A 17,220-nucleotide genomic window follows, 5' to 3' on the forward strand; every position below is an offset into this window, starting at 1 on the left:
ACACAAGTACAATTGAATGCAAAGACATGGTCTTTTACATATTCACCTAACCGGTTGTCAGTTTAACAACCAGCTGGGAGAACTGCTGAATTCTACTCCAGGGGGTACGGCAAAATGATTCCCCGTGGGAGACACATTGGACTATGACACAAGGCAAGATGCAAATCTCACCTTATGGTAGATGCGACCGGATGGTGCCCTCCTGCTAGCTGGACCTGAGGCACATATGTGGCGCCCCTGAGGGTTCGGTCGCCACAGAGGTATTGCATCTTATCCAGAGGTGTGGTATCTCACTCTCAGGTAAGGAAGGAGTATGGCTCAGGACCCTAACACTACATCCACTACACCACATTTCTGGGGGACAGGGCGAGATTGCTACTACGGGAGAGCACAGTCCCTGATCCCTGGCTGGAGTGGGGAGGAACCACTTAGAGAGGGGGAACTAAGTAGTGGATGGGTGGAGGACGCAGATCCTGGGAGCACTGAGTAGGAGATACAAAAGGAAGGAACCATCTTGGTTCGAGGAGAAAGGAGAGAGTGGAAAGTGGAGAAGTGACAGGAGCAGAGGCTCTGCACGAGCTCTGCTCCACAGGTGGGCCAAGTCAGGAGGCCTGAGCCTGAAGGAGAAGGGAGAGAAAAGGGGAGCAGGAGAGGCTCCAGGACGAGAAGAGAAGGGACCCCAGAGGTACGGGCCGTGCAGCAAGCCACCCGTATGCCCGCTACTGCCAGGAGGTGGGGGGGTCAGGCCGTAAAAAGGGAACCGGTCCCTTAACTAGCCAAGAGCTACAAAGCCTAACTAGAGAACCGGAGGCTGCAGCATTTCAAATACCGCAGACCATAAGTTCATACCAGTGTGCTAGGAAGGTAGCTGCATAGGACCACGGGGACGGAACACACGTCGCCCACCAAGGCCCGAGGAAACCGGACAGGAGTGCTACTAGGTGTGAGGTGCAGGGAGAAGGCCAGAAAGGACACACAGAAGGGGTCCTGATAAATACTCTGGAGGTATCTGGGAGTCGTCCGAGCCCCTCACTGCGTGAGCACAGGACGCCGTGGGCTCTTACACTGGCCCTGTAACTGGAACTGCTTAAACCGTGAGTAAAGGGTCTGGGACTGCATCGTTTGGACTCTGTGATTATTCTTGCACCGCAACACCTTGCACCACCATCATCCATATGCGCTGACCTGAAGCTACACTCTTCTTGTGGGGAGTTACATCACCTTGCTGCACATACCACCATCTTCAGCGGACTGCTCCGTAGCAGCGGTTCCCAATAACCGCATTACACAGGTGGCGTAGTCGGACTATACATAACAGACACACATAGACTACCCTGGTTTGACCTCCCTGGGTCACGGACCGGGTCATCGCCACGGTGACTACAACCCCCAGCATCTACAGGCCCGGCTCCGGGTACCCCACGGCCCAGGGGGCGCGTCACATACATTGCATGCCCACCTCAGCTTTGCCCCTGCATAGGGCACCAAGATGCTTGTGCCACCCTTGAAAAGTTCCATTTTAATTTAATATTTTCTTTTTTTAGGTTAACACAAAAATATATAATGATATTTTTGCCTGCACTTCCAGTAAGTATTATCTATCATTAGGTACAACAGTAAAAAATAATTTACATTTCTTCCTTTCTTGTTATATTATTATTTCTTGTGTCTACAATCTTTACATAGCTTGAAAGTACAAGATGAAAGTGAATTTGCTTAAAACAATTTTCCTTAATATAATTTACTGGCAACATTTCTCTGTTGAAAGTATAGGTGAGAAAATAGTTTTGCTTGAATTCTAGATTTTCCTATCTATAGAAGCCAATACAACACTGTCAGTAATTCCTAATTATATAATTTAATTACTGATTAGACAAGAGATTATATAAATGTGAATAAAGACACCTGGTGAAGAAAAAAAAACTAAAAGAATGTCTGGGTTGAACTTCCAGACAAAAGTTATGACCCTTTTATGAACTGATTTATATACATTAAATTATATACTATACATTGTTACAGAGAGGATATTGCTGTTTTGACTTAGTTCTAGGGTGTTAACTATATAACTCTTGTATTTTATTTTTATATTCTATCCTCTTATTGCTATCTAAAGGCAATTTTTCTTGAGCAGCTACAAGCAAAATATTTACAGAATCAGGTAATAAAATAAAGTATATTTCAAAGAGTTGATATCCTAGTGTGCATGAGTTTTAGGGCTCGCTCTCACTTGCGATTAAATCGGACGAATGCAATCCCCAAAATAATCGGATTGCATTCGGAGCAATTTAATCCTATGAGTGTGTGCGTTTTTTTTTTTCAGTGCTGATCGGATTGCGATTGGGGTAGAAAAAAATCCCAGCATGCTGCGATTGTATGCTGCAGTCGGATCCCACGCACCCATATAATCTATAATCTGCACTCAGATATCACCCAAGTGCAGTGCGATACCCGCTGATGCCAGCAGGAGAGGAGATTGAGAAATTGATTTCTCCGTCCTCTCCACAGCTGTGCTGCGATCCTCTCCGTGCGAGAGGATCGGAGCATGGAGCACTGACATTCGGCTTCCGCTCACAGCAGAGCAGGAGCCGAGTGTCATTAGCATATCGCATCCGATGCTCTTGCATCGGATGTGATTCGCTAGTGGGACTCCGGCCTTATCCTCATTATGGTACATTCAGCTTTCAGTGAGTTTTTGCACCATTTCTGCACACACTAAGTAAAATTGGTTACTTGCATTTTTTTGAAAATACGCAGGGTAAAAAAGTCACCAAAAACTCATCATGGGAACATAGCCTTAAAGGGAACATCACGTTTTCCGTATAAGGCTATATTCCCACAATGAGTATTTGGTGAGTTTTTTACGCTATGTATTTTTGAAAAAATACAAGAAACTTATTTTACTTAATGGGTGCAGAAATGGTGCAAAAAATCTGCAAGAACAAAAACTCACCAAAAGCTCATTGTGGGAACATAGCCTAAGGCCACTTGCGCCTGTTGAGTATTTGGTGAGTCTTTTACCTCAGTATTCATAAGTCAAAACCAGGAGAGGAACAGTCAGAGTAAAAGTATAATAGAAACATGAAAAAAAAACCTCACCAATACTTAATATGTGCACATGGCCTTAGGGATGTGCACACAATGTCTTTTTCAGGTGAGTCTGCCCAGGAGCCTACCTGAAAAAGCACTAAATAGCATTTAAAAGAATGAACTTGATATGCATGTGTCCTGTCTTTTTGAATTTCTTTGAATTGCTTTGAACTTCCAAAACTACAAGGCTACATTCCCAAGATGAGCTTTTGGTGAGTTTTTGATGCTGTAGAATTTCTTCCATTTTTGCACCTATTATTTATACTATGTTACTTGCGTTATTTTGTGTGCTTTTTTTAACATGCGTTTTTATTGCATTTTTGATGCAGTGTTTTTTTTTCTCTTTTCGGTTGTGACATGCTTTAAATAAATAAATGCTTTATTTTTGACACTTCCTGGTATTTGGCTTTGACAAAACTTTATTGAGATATTTAGGTGCGGATTATATGCGTTTCTGCCACGGAAACGAATTGAAATGGTATACGTTTTTTACCTGTGAATTTTCCGCGTCTAATACAAGTCTATGAAGAAAATCCGCACACAAAATTCAGTGTACCCACAAGAGAAATTGACATGCTGCGAATTTGAAACACGCACCACAGGTCAGGTAATGCTTAGTGAATAAAAAACACAGTGGGCAGGAGATTTCTATAAATCCCATCCATTTTGCTGGAACTGTAAGACGCTGCATTACATCATATAAGATGTAAAAAAAAATACACTTCAAGAAAAACACCACCAGCATTTTCCTGAGCTCATTCTACTTTTAAAAAATCAGCATCTAAAAGATCCTGTGTGCACATACCCTATAAGCGGTTGCCACCATGTTCTTCAGCCTGTTAATACATTTCTTTGACCTGTGCAAAAATCTGTTGTAGTTTAGGTCAAATTTATGCAAAAATATGGAAAATTCTGAAGGTTTCACAAACTTTCAAGCACCACCGTATAAGCCAATCTAAGCATGTACCATCCCTTATTTGATTCCTATCAGCAACTAATGAAGAAATATTTTTTACTTCCTTTTCAGAATATAATGTGGCCTCAGGTTTTCACTGGTATATTAGTAAATGTCATTAATGCTGTGGTCAATGCAATCTTAATGTATGGTCTGAAGATGGGAATAGAGTAAGTTATTAATCTTTCTTCTTTCAATATCAATGACAAATAACTCTTCTAAATGTGAAATTATGAGTGTGAATAGCACAGGCGAGAATGCGGTGCATTTAAGACAAAGTGTAGAACGGGCACAATGACCTCTTCAACAAAACAAAAAGGAGCTGAAAATAAATAGAAAGACAGCATAGTTCATAAGGTTTATTTATTTCTTATACTTATCTATAAAGCATCAACATATTCCGCAGGGCTTTACAGACATTATCATCATTATCCCTGTTGGGGCTCGTAATCTAAATTCCATGTGAATTATAAATTTGGAACATAGAGAAAAACCATAGTACCCAGAGGAAACCTACACTAACATGGGAAAAATATACACACTCCATGCCGACGTTGATAAAATATATTATGATATTTTATGTATGTATGTGCAATACTTTAAGAAATTAATTTGCTCTTTCCTCTAGGGGTTCAGCTTGGGCAAATACAATATCCCAATGGGCAATGGCCATTTGTCTTTTTATATATATATATGTGAAAAAGCTACATGTCAAAACATGGGGAGGTATGTTTAGAATTGCAGACTTGAGATCTTTTTGAAAATCTTATGTCTTTACTAACCTTTAGGTCAATCGCTTTCTTTATAACTGGAATTAGAGATGAGTGGATCAATCCGCGGAGGATGGCGTTCGGGTCGAAATTCCTTAAATTTGTGGTTTCACGCAAGTTTGAACATCTTGAGATTCAATTAACGCTTTTTTTAAAAAAAAAAAAAAAATTGCCGCCACCTTCTCCCACACTGCTTAAGCATCAGAGAAGAGGAAAGCGTTATTTTGCATTGCTGCCTAGGCTTCTCAAAAATGCCCTGCTGCTATGACATCTCACGGATTATCATACCTTGTACAGTGGTGGTCAGTACCTGGGCCATCACAGATCAGCGGCTGCCAGCGGAGCACAGTTTGTATGGCAGAGTCATTTTCTATCTCCAGAATTACTAGGAAATCCTCTCTTTCCTGTAGAATATAAGCTCTTAAGATCAGTAATGTCGACTCTCTCTCCTGTAAAGTGTCAGCTCTTATGATCAGCAAGGTCTTCTCTCTCTTGTAGAGTGTAAGCTCTTATGATTATTGAGGTCCTCCACCTCTCTTCTGTAGAGTGTAAGCTCTTTTCGTAAGCGGGATCCTCTCGCTCTCTCCTAGAGAGTGTAAGCTCTTATTGTCAGATTGGGTCTCTCTATCTTATCTCCCTAATGTATATTTTCTGAGCAATTACAAGCTTTGCAGTATTGAGATTTTCACAAAGGCATGCGCCACAGATCAATTTTGGGGGGAAAATCCAGTAAAGCCAGCAAAATTGAATTTCAAAACATCTGTTCATCTCTAATTGCAACCCAATGAATTCACACCCAAAAGTGATTTTGCAGCCCACATTTGCAGTAGTGAACTGAGAAGGTCTGTGATTTTCAATGTAGCACTATCAATCAGTGCATCTTTGCAGCAATTTTAGTTTTTTTGTTTTTTTTTAACCTGCCAGGGCTGCTGCTTTGTCACATTTAGATGAAAATAATCAATTTGCAATTGGTAACCTATAACTCATTTTTAAACTTCATCTTAAAAAAGCAATATTCAATATGAGAGTCTTAGATTAGGTTTCTTTGTTTGAACATCGAAAAAGAAGCCTAAAATTACAATGTACAATGCCAAGTATTGATACACTTTAGAAGTACAGTAAAATAATGGATGCCTTTCTAGGAGTACACAAGCTGTTATAACAGTGACTGACTCAACCTATTAAATGCTGAGGTTTCACAGTTTTGGTTACGTATTATTTGTCTGAACATCGAATTCGCTCATTCATGAAACACGGAATGTGCTTTGATCATAATACCCGGCCCGACTGGCGGGTCTCCTGTAGAGCTAACTGATCCGAGTACAGTCTGTGTTTCATGAACATGTGAATTTGACCTCAGATTGTAAAAAGAAAATTAATTGAAAAATTGTTGTTATTGTTAACTATTCAGGGTGGTCCAAAGATTGTCTTCAGGAATGGGGATCATTCATGAATTTGGCTATGCCCAGTATGCTAATGTTATGCATTGAGTGGTGGAGCTTGGAAATTGGAGCGTTTTTGGCAGGTAAATTCCCATTTAATTTTTATTTTTATTACCTTTTTTTGCATAATTTGGAAATATCAGAGATCAACCTAGAAAAATGTAAGCCACTAGGAATGTTACCAGAAACACTATACTATAAACCATCTAATGTAAAAACTGTGATGCACATGTAAGTGTGAAGTAGACATGCACTTTAATATATTTTCTGTTCCTAAACATAATTCCAAAGCTACATAAGATAGAAAAAAATTTAGAGATCAGGATTACCAAAACTTACAGGATATTTCAGAGCCTGACATACAGACATATTCCCATCTCCCAGATCCTATCCAAATATGTAGTAGGCGTAGTAATAATAATAATAATAATATTAGCAAATACCTCCAATTAGAAATGTAGTATAGTTCTGATTCACTATGTCGCTTACCCCATTTGCAGGGCATTGCAGTAGCTTAGGTATCCATGGTTACGACCACTAACAACTAAGTGTAACTATATGAGTGGTCGTAACCATGGATACCTACAGTCCTGCTCATTGTTATAGGCACCCATGAAGTTTAAGTACATAATATGGAATATCTCTGGAAAAAAATGAATCAAGTGAAACATTTTTTTTTTGTGTAGAGCACTCGTGTTAAATACAAAAGAGCAAACGATAAACAATAATTTAAAACAAAAAACAATGGGAGAGAAAAATAGAAAAACCTAAAGCTTTCTGTGTCACTGGTATTGGCACCCTTTACATTAACTTAGTATGAAAACACATTTTGACTCGCATGTGGTAAATCACAAAAGAGATTCACCTGTGATTATTTGTCGGTGTCCATGTGACACAAATTAGCCAATGAATGATGATTTCAGTGTTTTAAAAAGCCCATTGGTAGGCCCTGTTCCTTTGTCACAATGGTGAAGACAAAGGAGCTGTCTGAGGACATCATAACTGCTATTATTAGCTAACACAAGACTTCCAAAGATTATAAGGCCATCTCCAAACACCTTGGTATCTCAGTTTCAACAGTGCGCAATGTTATTAAGAAGTTTGCCAAGCATAGAACTGTCAAGAACCTCCCTGCACGTGGGGAAAGAGGAAAATTAAAAAGAGATGTCTTCGAAGGTTGGTGCGAATGGTGGAAAAACACCATGTCAAACATCCAAATACCTAAAGACCAACCTTGAACAGTCTGGGGTCATTTTTTCAACAAGTAACATACGCTGCACACTAAACCAAGCAGAGCTTTATGGGTGAAGGCCAAGGAAGAAACCATTGCTAGAGAAAAGACAAAGAGAAAAGACTGATCTTTGTCAAAGAGTACCTTGACAAACCACAATCCTTCTGGAAAAATGTTCTGTAGACAAATGAAAGAAAAATAGAGCTTTTTGGCAATACAAAGCAACAGTTTGTTTACAGACAACGCAATGAAGCTTATAAGGAAAAGAACACCTTACCAACTGTTAAGCATGGTGGAGGATCCATAATGCTGTGGGGTTGCTTTGCTGCGTCTGGTACTGAAGGCCTTGACCGTAGAACAGGAATCATGAAATCAGAGAATTATTAAGAGATTTTAGAGCGAAATGTTTTACCCAGTATAAGAAAACTTGGTTTGAGTCAAATATCATGGGTCCTCCAGCAAGACAATGACCTAAAGCCCACATCCAAAAGTACACAGGAATGGTTGAAAAAGAAAAAATAGACTGTTTTAAATTGGCCAGTAATGTGTCCTGACCTCAATCTCATTGAAAATCTTTGTCGTGAGCTGAAATTTGCCATTAGAAAAAAGAACCCTGCAAACATTCAAGAGCTTGAACAAACTGCAAAGGAAGAGTGGGAGAAAATTCTAGCTGAGACCTGCAAGAAGCTTATAGATGGCTCCAAGAACATTTGGAGGCTGTCAGCAATGCCAAAGGGTGTGCAACCAAGTATTAATTAGGAGAGCCTTTATTGCTGCACATGCTGTTTATTCTGTTTCTTCTTTGGTTTTCAAATTCCATGTTGCAATTTCAATGTTTTATTGTTGTATTACTTTGGACCACTAATTAAAAAATCCTAAGGATATAAAATTGGTACATTTCCATTTATTTCTGAAGAGATTTACAGTACAGTAATTGTATGAAAAAACTGAAGGGTACCAATAATGGTGAGCAGCACATAGCTAATCAGAAGGACTACACTACATTTCTAATTGGAGGTATTTGCTAATATTACTATTATTACACCTACTACATATTGGGATAGGATCTTGGATATGGGAATATCTCTTTAACATAAAACTGCTTTCACTATATGAACATGATTACATTTCCATTTTTTATTACAATGAAACTTTCTCTTTTGTCGTTTGATGAATCACTGTCCAACTCAGTATACTCATACACAGCTTGCGATCATGAAGGACCAGAAATGCATTAAAATAGCAATTGCTGTCCTATACAAGTATTGTCCAAAATAAATAAAATGAAGTATAGGACATTTACAGTATATACTGTTGGGAAGTTAAATATGATCCTATTATACAGTATTATTAATGTAATGAAAAAATAAGAGAAGACCATTGAAGTAAATTTGTACCAGACCAAAATATTCTTTTTATACTAACTCTGTCCTCTGCCACCTGTAAACAGATCTTTGAAAAATATGTGTTATGGCCATTTAGAAAATTTATTTTTTCTCCTTTTTCTTTTTTATTTCTTTAAAGGGTTTATCCAGGACTTAGTGTTTTATTTCCTATTAGGCTAAGAATTTACAGGCAGGTGGTTGCTAACTATCTGCCTGTTACGTATTGAGGAGAACTCTCTTGGCTCAGAGGGTTACTCTCCTGTTTCTCTTGACCTCACATCACATCATTGCATCTTCCTCTCTGCTCTGCTGAAAAGGCATCACTGCCGACATCATGCTGATTGACAACCAGCTCCCTGCAGTTAGGCAGTGGGGAACCTGCTGTGAATATTCATGACATCAACAGAACAAAGGAGAAAAGAAAAAGCTGCTCAGTGGATGTGATGTCACCGGAAGAAAGAGAATTACCTGCAGGATCAGTCCATGACCTCTCTGAAGTGGAACAGATCGTTTAGCAGTTCTTAGCCAAATAGGAAAAAAAATATCCTAAGTCCTGGATAACCGCTTTAAAGAGGACCTGTCGCCAGGTCAAAAGTGTCCAGGTTATTTTATTCTCACTGCTATCTTAATATTAATTTTCTTAAAGGGGTTGTCCACTACTCAGACACTACTCGGAGTGAGAGCTGCAGCTGGCTGCTCACTTCCTCTTCATGTCTGATATGTCTGTAGGCCGGAAGAATTAAGCCAGCTCTGATGGGTGCAGGGATCGCATGACAAAACAATGTTACGCGACCCCAGAGAGTGCTAGTGCCGACGCCGCTGGAACAACGCCGGCACCAGAGGGGAGTATAATGGTTGTTATTGTACTGTGGGCAAATATGCTGATTGAGAAGGAGTTATCCAAGTAGTGGACAACCCCTTTAGTCTGCCAAATGGTTCCAGAGATATGGCCCTTCTTGATTTAGTGCTAATTTTTATGTTTTTTACCAAGGGAGCGTTGCTTAAAAAATTCTCTCTGGGGGGTGTCTTTAAGCTGCTGTATATAATTACGCTGTGGTCAATGCCCTCTTCTAAAAGACCATAATAGTTATTACTAAATAAAAAAAGCCCATATTGCTTAAACTGTATGGCGGTTTTTAGAAAAAATAACGATGGAGTATTCAGACGAGTAGGAATAAAATAATAACATAAAACTGTCTCTGTTTGACCTGGGGATAGGTTCTCTTTAGCTATGATTTTTATTAAAGCTTTATGTATATAACAATAAGAGAGTAAAAGAAAATGCTTAATTTTTAACATTAATCAAAGTCATAAATCAAATAAGTAAAATATATTCCATATCATATTGAAGTTGAGACTCCAATGCAAATTCTTATTGTCCAATGCATACAGTATTATATGCATTATTAAATTAATTAAACATTGCAGGCAAGCAGAGGGAGAAAAACCCCTCTGCTTTTGGATCAGCGTCCCCACAGGGTCCAATCGTTGCCATGGTAACCTGATGTCGTCATGACGACATCCGGGTCACGAGGCACTAATAAGTTAGTTTGATCATGCGCAATGCATGATCTAACTAACTTGAGTCAGTCATTGCAGCACGGACAGTTGTAAAGTGCTCCTGCATTGCTATGCCTTATAACTGCGATAAAACTGCAGAAAGTCCCATAGTGGGACTAAGTTAAAAAAAAATGTAAAAATATACAAAAATAAAATAAAAGCAAAAAATCGCAAAATAATAATAATAAAAAAATATATCTGTTGTACTATAAATAAATATTTTTAGGAAAAAATAAATAAACAAAAAAAGTACACGTTTGGTCCTGTACGAGCCGCCCTATAAAAATGTTCCACTAGTTAACCCCTTCAGCGAAAACTTTAAAAAAATGAGGCAAAAAACAATACTTTATCATCATACTACCGAACAAAATGTGGAATAACACACGATAAAAAAGATGAATGTAAATAAAAATGGTATCGCTGAAAATATCATCTTGTGCCGCAAGAAACAAGCTGCCATACAGCTCCATCACCAGAAAAACAAAAATGTTATAGCTTTCAGAATAAAGCGATGCAAAAATAATTATTTTTTCTATAAAAATAACTTTTATTGTGTAAAAGCGACAAAATATAAAAAAACTATATAAATGTGGTATTACTGTAATCATAGCTACCTTATCAATCCTACCACATCACGAATGACATAAAAAAAAACAACTCCTGAATTGCTGTTTTTTGTTCATTCTGCCTCCCAAAAATCAGAATAGAAAGTGATTAAAAATGTCATGTGTCCAAAAATAGTACCAATAAAAACAGCAATTCGTCCTGCAAAAAAAAGCCATTGCATGATAATGTTGGCCGAAATATGGAAAAATTAAAGCTCTCAAAATATGACTATGCAAAACCTCATTTTTGTTTTAAAAAAAAATCTTTAGCGTGTGACAGCAGCCAAACATAAAAACCTGATATAAATCTGGTATTGCTGTAATCGCACCGACCCGAAGAATAAAGTCATCTAATCACTTATACCGCACAAGGAACGGCATAAAAAATGAATAAAACCAATTCTTCACTTTCCTTTGATTTGTTCATTCTGCCTCCCAAAGATCACAGTAAGGCTTGGCTCACATTTATCCTGCGTTCTACGCTGAGCGCTTACACCAGAATTTCTGTGTAAATCTCTGAAATACGTTATTCAGACGGAAGAATATTCCCTATAGTGAGGCAGACAGAGACATTTCGTCTGCCTGTGATTCGGCGGTGTCCATCTTTTGAGGCTTGCATATAAGCACGGTCCGCCACAGTTTTGTGCACTTCTGAAAACAATGCTGAGCAGAGGACAGACTGAGTCTGGAATAACTCTGCTTTCTCATTATGTAGCGTCGGCGTCCCTGCCTCCTGCTAGGCAGGGACGCTGTTCCCCTCACCTTTCCGCTCCGTGCCCGGCGTCCTCCTCCCGCTCTGCTGGCAGCGCGCGCTGCTTCCCGGCCACTGTGCTTAGGGCGCGTGCGCGCGCTCCCCCTCTCTTAAAGGGGCCGCGCGCGCCGTCCTAAGGAGTCCCCGGCCAATGGCCGGAGGACCTCACCATATATAAGGCACCTCCTCCAAAATGGAGGTGCCCGAGCAATGTTGTTGCAAAGCCTTCACTCTGCTTCAGCCCTCAGGTCCCGTTACCAGTTACCTGCCAGTCACCTGCCAGATTCCTGCTTGATCCCTGGCTGATATCCGCTTACCTGCTTGCAAGCCCGCGGTCCGACGGTCTGCCTTCCGACACCTGTCAGTCTGTCTATGGACCAGCCTGCCCGCTCACCTGGGAGCGCTCACCTGCTACCTGCCTGCTAGCCTACCTGGAGGCTCTGCCGTCACTTGCCGTGACCCCCTGCCTGTCCAGAGACTCTTACCCGCTCACCTGGGAGCGCTCACCTGCTACCTGCCTGCTAGCCTACCTGGAGGCTCTGCCGTCACTTGCCGTGACCACCTGCCTGTCCAGAGACTCTTACCCGCTCACCTGGGAGTGCTCACCTGCTACCTGCCTGCTAGCCTACCTGGAGGCTCTGCCGTCACTTGCCGTGACCACCTGCCCATCCAGAGACTCTTGCCCGCTCACCTGGGAGTGCTCACCTGCTACCTGCCTGCTAGCCTACCTGGAGGCTCTGTCGTCACTTGCCGTGACCACGTGCCCGTCCAGAGACTCTTGCCCGCTCACCTGGGAGCGTCCACCTGCTACCTGTCTGCTAGTCTACCCAGAGACTGTCCCTGTCACTTGCCGTGACTACCTGCCCTTCTACCCAGAGACTGTCCCTGTCACTTGCCGTGACTACCTGCCCTTCTACCCAGAGACTGTCCCTGTCACTTGCCGTGACTACCTGCCCTTCTACCTAGAGACTGTCCCTGTCACTTGCCGTGATTACCTGCCCGTCTTCCCTGGGAGCCACCCGCTTCCTTACAAGGACCGCCCCCTTGTATAGTTGCTCAGAGGTTCCGCCTCCCAGACCCGTTACAGTTTGCTCGGGCCATGGAACCCGGTGGCACCCAAGCTCCCTCGCTCTCGGACCTATGTCATGAACTGTCCCGGCAGAGGTCCCAACAGGAGTCCATCCTGAGTCACCTGCGGAATGTCAACTCTTGCCTGGACACCCTGACTGCTCCACCAGTAACCACCGCCAGTGTCATGACTCGCAACCCGGCAGCGCCGCTGCCCACCAATACCATGGTATCCTGCCCGGACCCCGGTTTTCTGCACCTCCTCGCTTCGGAGGCGATCCCGCTCAAGCCCGGGGCTTTATAAACCAGTGCACCCTGCACTTTGAACTCCTGTCCCACCAGTTTATCTCCGACCGGGCCAAAATAGCCTTCATTATGTCCCATCTCACGGGGGAGGCACTGGCTTGGCTAAATCCTCTATGGGAGAGAGGAGACCCCCTAGTGTCCGACCTGCCAGCCTTTCTCACGGCTTTCCGGAAAGTCTTCGACGAACCCGGATGGAAGACCTCATCCGCATCATCTCTGCTACGCCTCCATCAAGGAAATCTCACCGTGGGCCAATATGCCATACGGTTCCGTACACTTGCTTCGGAGCTGGCCTGGGATAACGACGCCCTGGTGTCTGTCTTTTGGGAGGGTCTGTCCGGCCGTATTAAAGATGAACTCGCCGGTCGGGGCATTCCTACCACTCTCGACGACTTAATAACACTTGCCACCCGGATTGACATCCGGTTCCAGGAGCGCGCCAAAGAGGTCACCCGTGAGAGGAGGTTTCCACGTCTAGCCCCTACCTTCCAGAAACCTGTCACTTCTCCCGTTACTACCCAGGCGCACTCACCTGAGCCTATGCAGGTCGACCAGACCAAGATGGTCAAAACCCGTCAAGAGTTACGCCGTGCCGAGGGGAGCTGCTTCTACTGTGGCAGTAAGGAGCACCGGATCCGTTCCTGCCCGGAGAGGTCAGGAAACGCCTGTGTCTAGGATTGCTCAGAGAGGTCGTCCTAGACAAGAGTAAACCCTCTCCATCTCTGTTGCTGTCGGTCTCTATCATCTGCGGGGAGAACCGTTATTTTGAACTAGCCCAACTTGACTCTGGAGCTGCCGGAAATCTCATTTCTCAGTCTCTGGTAGAGAAATACCGCATTCCCACCAAACCTCTAGCTGTACCCTTATCTGTCGCTGCCGTGGATGGGGGCCTCTTACCACATCCCATCCAACTCATCACCGAATCCATAACCCTGCAGGTGGGAATGCTGCACTCTGAGAGCATCTTCTTTCATGTTCTGCCTGGACTCTCTCACGCCCTCTTACTAGGCCTACCTTGGCTTCAGAGACATGCACCCGTGCTTGACTGGCAGACCGGAGAAGTCCTTCGCTGGGGACAGGACTGCCATAAGACTTGTTTAGTTCCCGTCCATCTTGTCCGTCCTTCTCCTACTCCAGCCAATCTACCTGGTCTTCCAGCTCCTTATTGGTCGTATGCAGACGTCTTTAATAAAAAGGAGGCAGAGACATTACCCCATCATAGACCATACGACTGCCCAATCGACCTGATGCCCGGCGCTACTCCTCCCCGTGGGCGCATTTACCCTTTGTCCGCTGCTGAGACCCGATCCATGTCAGAATATATTGAGGAGAATCTGGCCCGGGGATTCATCCGGAAATCAACTTCCCCGGCGGGAGCAGGCTTCTTCTTCATCAAAAAGATGGACGGCTCACTCCGTCCCTGTATAGACTATAGAGGCCTTAACCAGATCACGGTGAAGAATAAATACCCCCTTCCGCTCATTCCGGAATTATTTGACCGTCTGAGGGGGGCTAGAATCTTCACCAAGCTGGACCTCCGTGGGGCGTATAACCTGGTCCGTATCCGTCAGGGGGATGAATGGAAGACGGCATTCAACACCCGGGGTGGCCACTATGAATACCTGGTAATGCCCTTCGGTCTCTGTAATGCTCCCGCCGTCTTTCAAGAGTTGGTCAATGACATCTTCCGGGACCTTCTCTACTCCTGCGTAGTGGTGTACCTGGACGACATCTTGGTCTTCTCTCCGGATCTCCCCACACACCGGAGGGATGTTCGTCAGGTTCTGCTCAGGCTCAGGCAGAACCACCTCTACGCTAAATATGAGAAGTGCCTCTTTGAGCAGACCTCGCTTCCGTTTTTGGGCTACATAATTTCTCAGACCGGCCTACGAATGGATCCTGAGAAACTGTCTGCCATCGAGAAGTGGCCTCAAACAGAGGGGTTGAAGGCTATTCAGCGGTTCCTGTGCTTCGCCAACTACTACCGCCTCTTCATACCGCACTTCTCTTCCCGGACTGCCCCAATCTCTGCGCTCACCCGTAAGGGCACTAATCCCAGAGAATGGCCGCCCGAAGCGGAGGGAGCCTTTCTTTCCTTAAAACAGGCTTTCTCTTCCGCCCCGATGCTGCATCGCCCGGACGGCAACAAGCAATTCTTCCTGGAAGTTGACGCCTCCTCCTCTGGAGCCGGAGCGGTACTTACCCAAAAATCGTCTTCCGGGAGAATGGTAACTTGCGGCTTCTTCTCATAACTCTTCTCCTCTTCCGAGCGCAACTATTCTATAGGAGACCGAGAGTTATTGGCCATTAAGCTGGCATTGGAGGAGTGGCGTTACCTGCTCGAAGGGGCTCTTCACCTGCCAAGCCCGGTGGTCCTTGTTTTTCGCTCGCTTTGATTTTGTTCTTGATTTTCGCCCGGCTGACAAAAACATCAAAGCTGACGCCTTGTCCCGATTCTTCCTGGTGTCTGATCTTGAGGAGGAACCTAAACACATCATCGATCCCGCCAGAGTAATGCAGGTGGCCCCCGTGAGTCTAAATCGTCTCCCTCCCGGTAAGACGTTCGTAATGGTACCTGATCGGGAGAAGATCCTACACTGGGGTCACTCGTCTAAGCTAGCTGGCCACGCCGGTCAGAAAAAGACCCTCCAGCTCATCACCCGACACTACTGGTGGCCTACCCTGCACAAGGACGTAATAGAGTTTGTTTCTGCCTGTGTGTCCTGCGCCCGCAACAAGGTTCCGAGACACCTGCCAGCCGGTCGCCTCCTTCCTCTTCCTGTACCTGCTGCCCCCTGGCAGCATATAGCTATGGACTTCATAACAGATCTCCCTGTCTCTGCTGGTTGTACGGTCATTTGGGTGGTCGCTGACCGCTTTTCCAAAATGGCTCATTTCATTCCCCTGCCAGGCCTCCCGTCTGCACCTGAGCTGGCTAAAGACTTTATCCGCCACATCTTCCGTCTCCATGGCCTGCCCCTCCACATTGTGTCGGATCGTGGGGTTCAGTTCACCTCACGCTTCTGGAGAGCCACATGTAAGCTGCTAGACGTCACCCTGGACTTCTCCTCCGCATACCACCCACAGTCCAATGGTCAAGTGGAGCGGATCAATCAGATCCTGACCAGTTACCTCCGGCACTTCGTTAATGCCCACCATTCAGACTGGGTGGATCTCCTGCCATGGGCCGAATTCTCTTACAATAATCACGAGAGCGAATCTTCCTCCAAATCCCTGTTTTTTGTAGTCTTCGGTCAGCATCCTCGGATCCCATTTCCCGTCTCCACCTCGGTGGACAATCCGGCTGCGGAATCTCTCGCTAGCAAATTTTCCTCCATTTGGGAGAGTACCCGATCCGCACTCCTTCAGTCGTCCGAGCGGATGAAAAAACACGCTGACAAAAAACGCCTGGATCCTCCACAATTCCATCCTGGAGATAGAGTCTGGCTCTCGTCCAAGTATGTCCGCTCAAGGTTCCTTCCTACAAGTTAGGGCCTCAGTTCATCGGCCCACTGGAGGTTATCAAACAGATCAACCCGGTGGCCTATAAATTGAAACTCCCGGCCAACTTGCGGATCCCTAATTCCTTCCATGTATCTCTCCTCAAACCCGTGGTACTTAACTCTTTTTTCAAGTCTACAGGTACGCCTCCTGCTCCGGTTTCCGCTGAAAACGAGTTTGAGGTAGAGAACATTCTGGCCACCAAAAGGGTAAGAGGAAAGACCTTTTTTCTAGTGGATTGGAAGGGGTTTGGTCCTGAGGAGAGAACTTGGGAGCCCCGGGAGAACATCCATGCCCCTCTCATCCTTGATAAATTTCTGTCTGGCCTAAAAAAGGGGGGGCCTAAAGGGGGGGGTACTGTAGCGTCGGCGTCCCTGCCTCCTGCTAGGCAGGGACGCTGTTCCCCTCACCTCTCCGCTCCGTGCCCGGCATCCTCCTCCCGCTCTGCTGGCAGCGCGCGCTGCTTCCCGGCCACTGTGCTTAGGGCGCGCGCACGCTCCCCCTCTCTTAAAGGGGCCGCGCGCCGTCCTAAGGAGTCCCCGGCCAATGGCCGGAGGAC

The 17,220-nt window shown here is 44.4% G+C and overlaps 1 protein-coding gene across 1 annotated transcript in view; it reads left to right on the forward strand.

Annotated features, from left to right (window-relative positions):
* LOC141246073 (multidrug and toxin extrusion protein 2-like) overlaps positions 1 to 17,220 on the forward strand; it is a 301,790-nt gene that overhangs the window by 225,601 nt on the left and 58,969 nt on the right. The window contains exons 5-9 of the mRNA XM_073669112.1: positions 1,545 to 1,587; positions 2,114 to 2,158; positions 4,115 to 4,212; positions 4,671 to 4,768; positions 6,224 to 6,337. Of these exons, the coding sequence (XP_073525213.1) occupies positions 1,545 to 1,587; positions 2,114 to 2,158; positions 4,115 to 4,212; positions 4,671 to 4,768; positions 6,224 to 6,337 (398 nt within the window). The remainder of the gene's footprint in view (positions 1 to 1,544; positions 1,588 to 2,113; positions 2,159 to 4,114; positions 4,213 to 4,670; positions 4,769 to 6,223; positions 6,338 to 17,220) is intronic.

This window comes from Phyllobates terribilis, unplaced genomic scaffold, assembly GCF_046119375.1.
Source record: "Phyllobates terribilis strain yellow unplaced genomic scaffold, ASM4611937v1 Scaffold_2__4_contigs__length_985480577, whole genome shotgun sequence".
In the NCBI taxonomy this organism is placed as follows: domain Eukaryota; kingdom Metazoa; phylum Chordata; class Amphibia; order Anura; family Dendrobatidae; genus Phyllobates; species Phyllobates terribilis.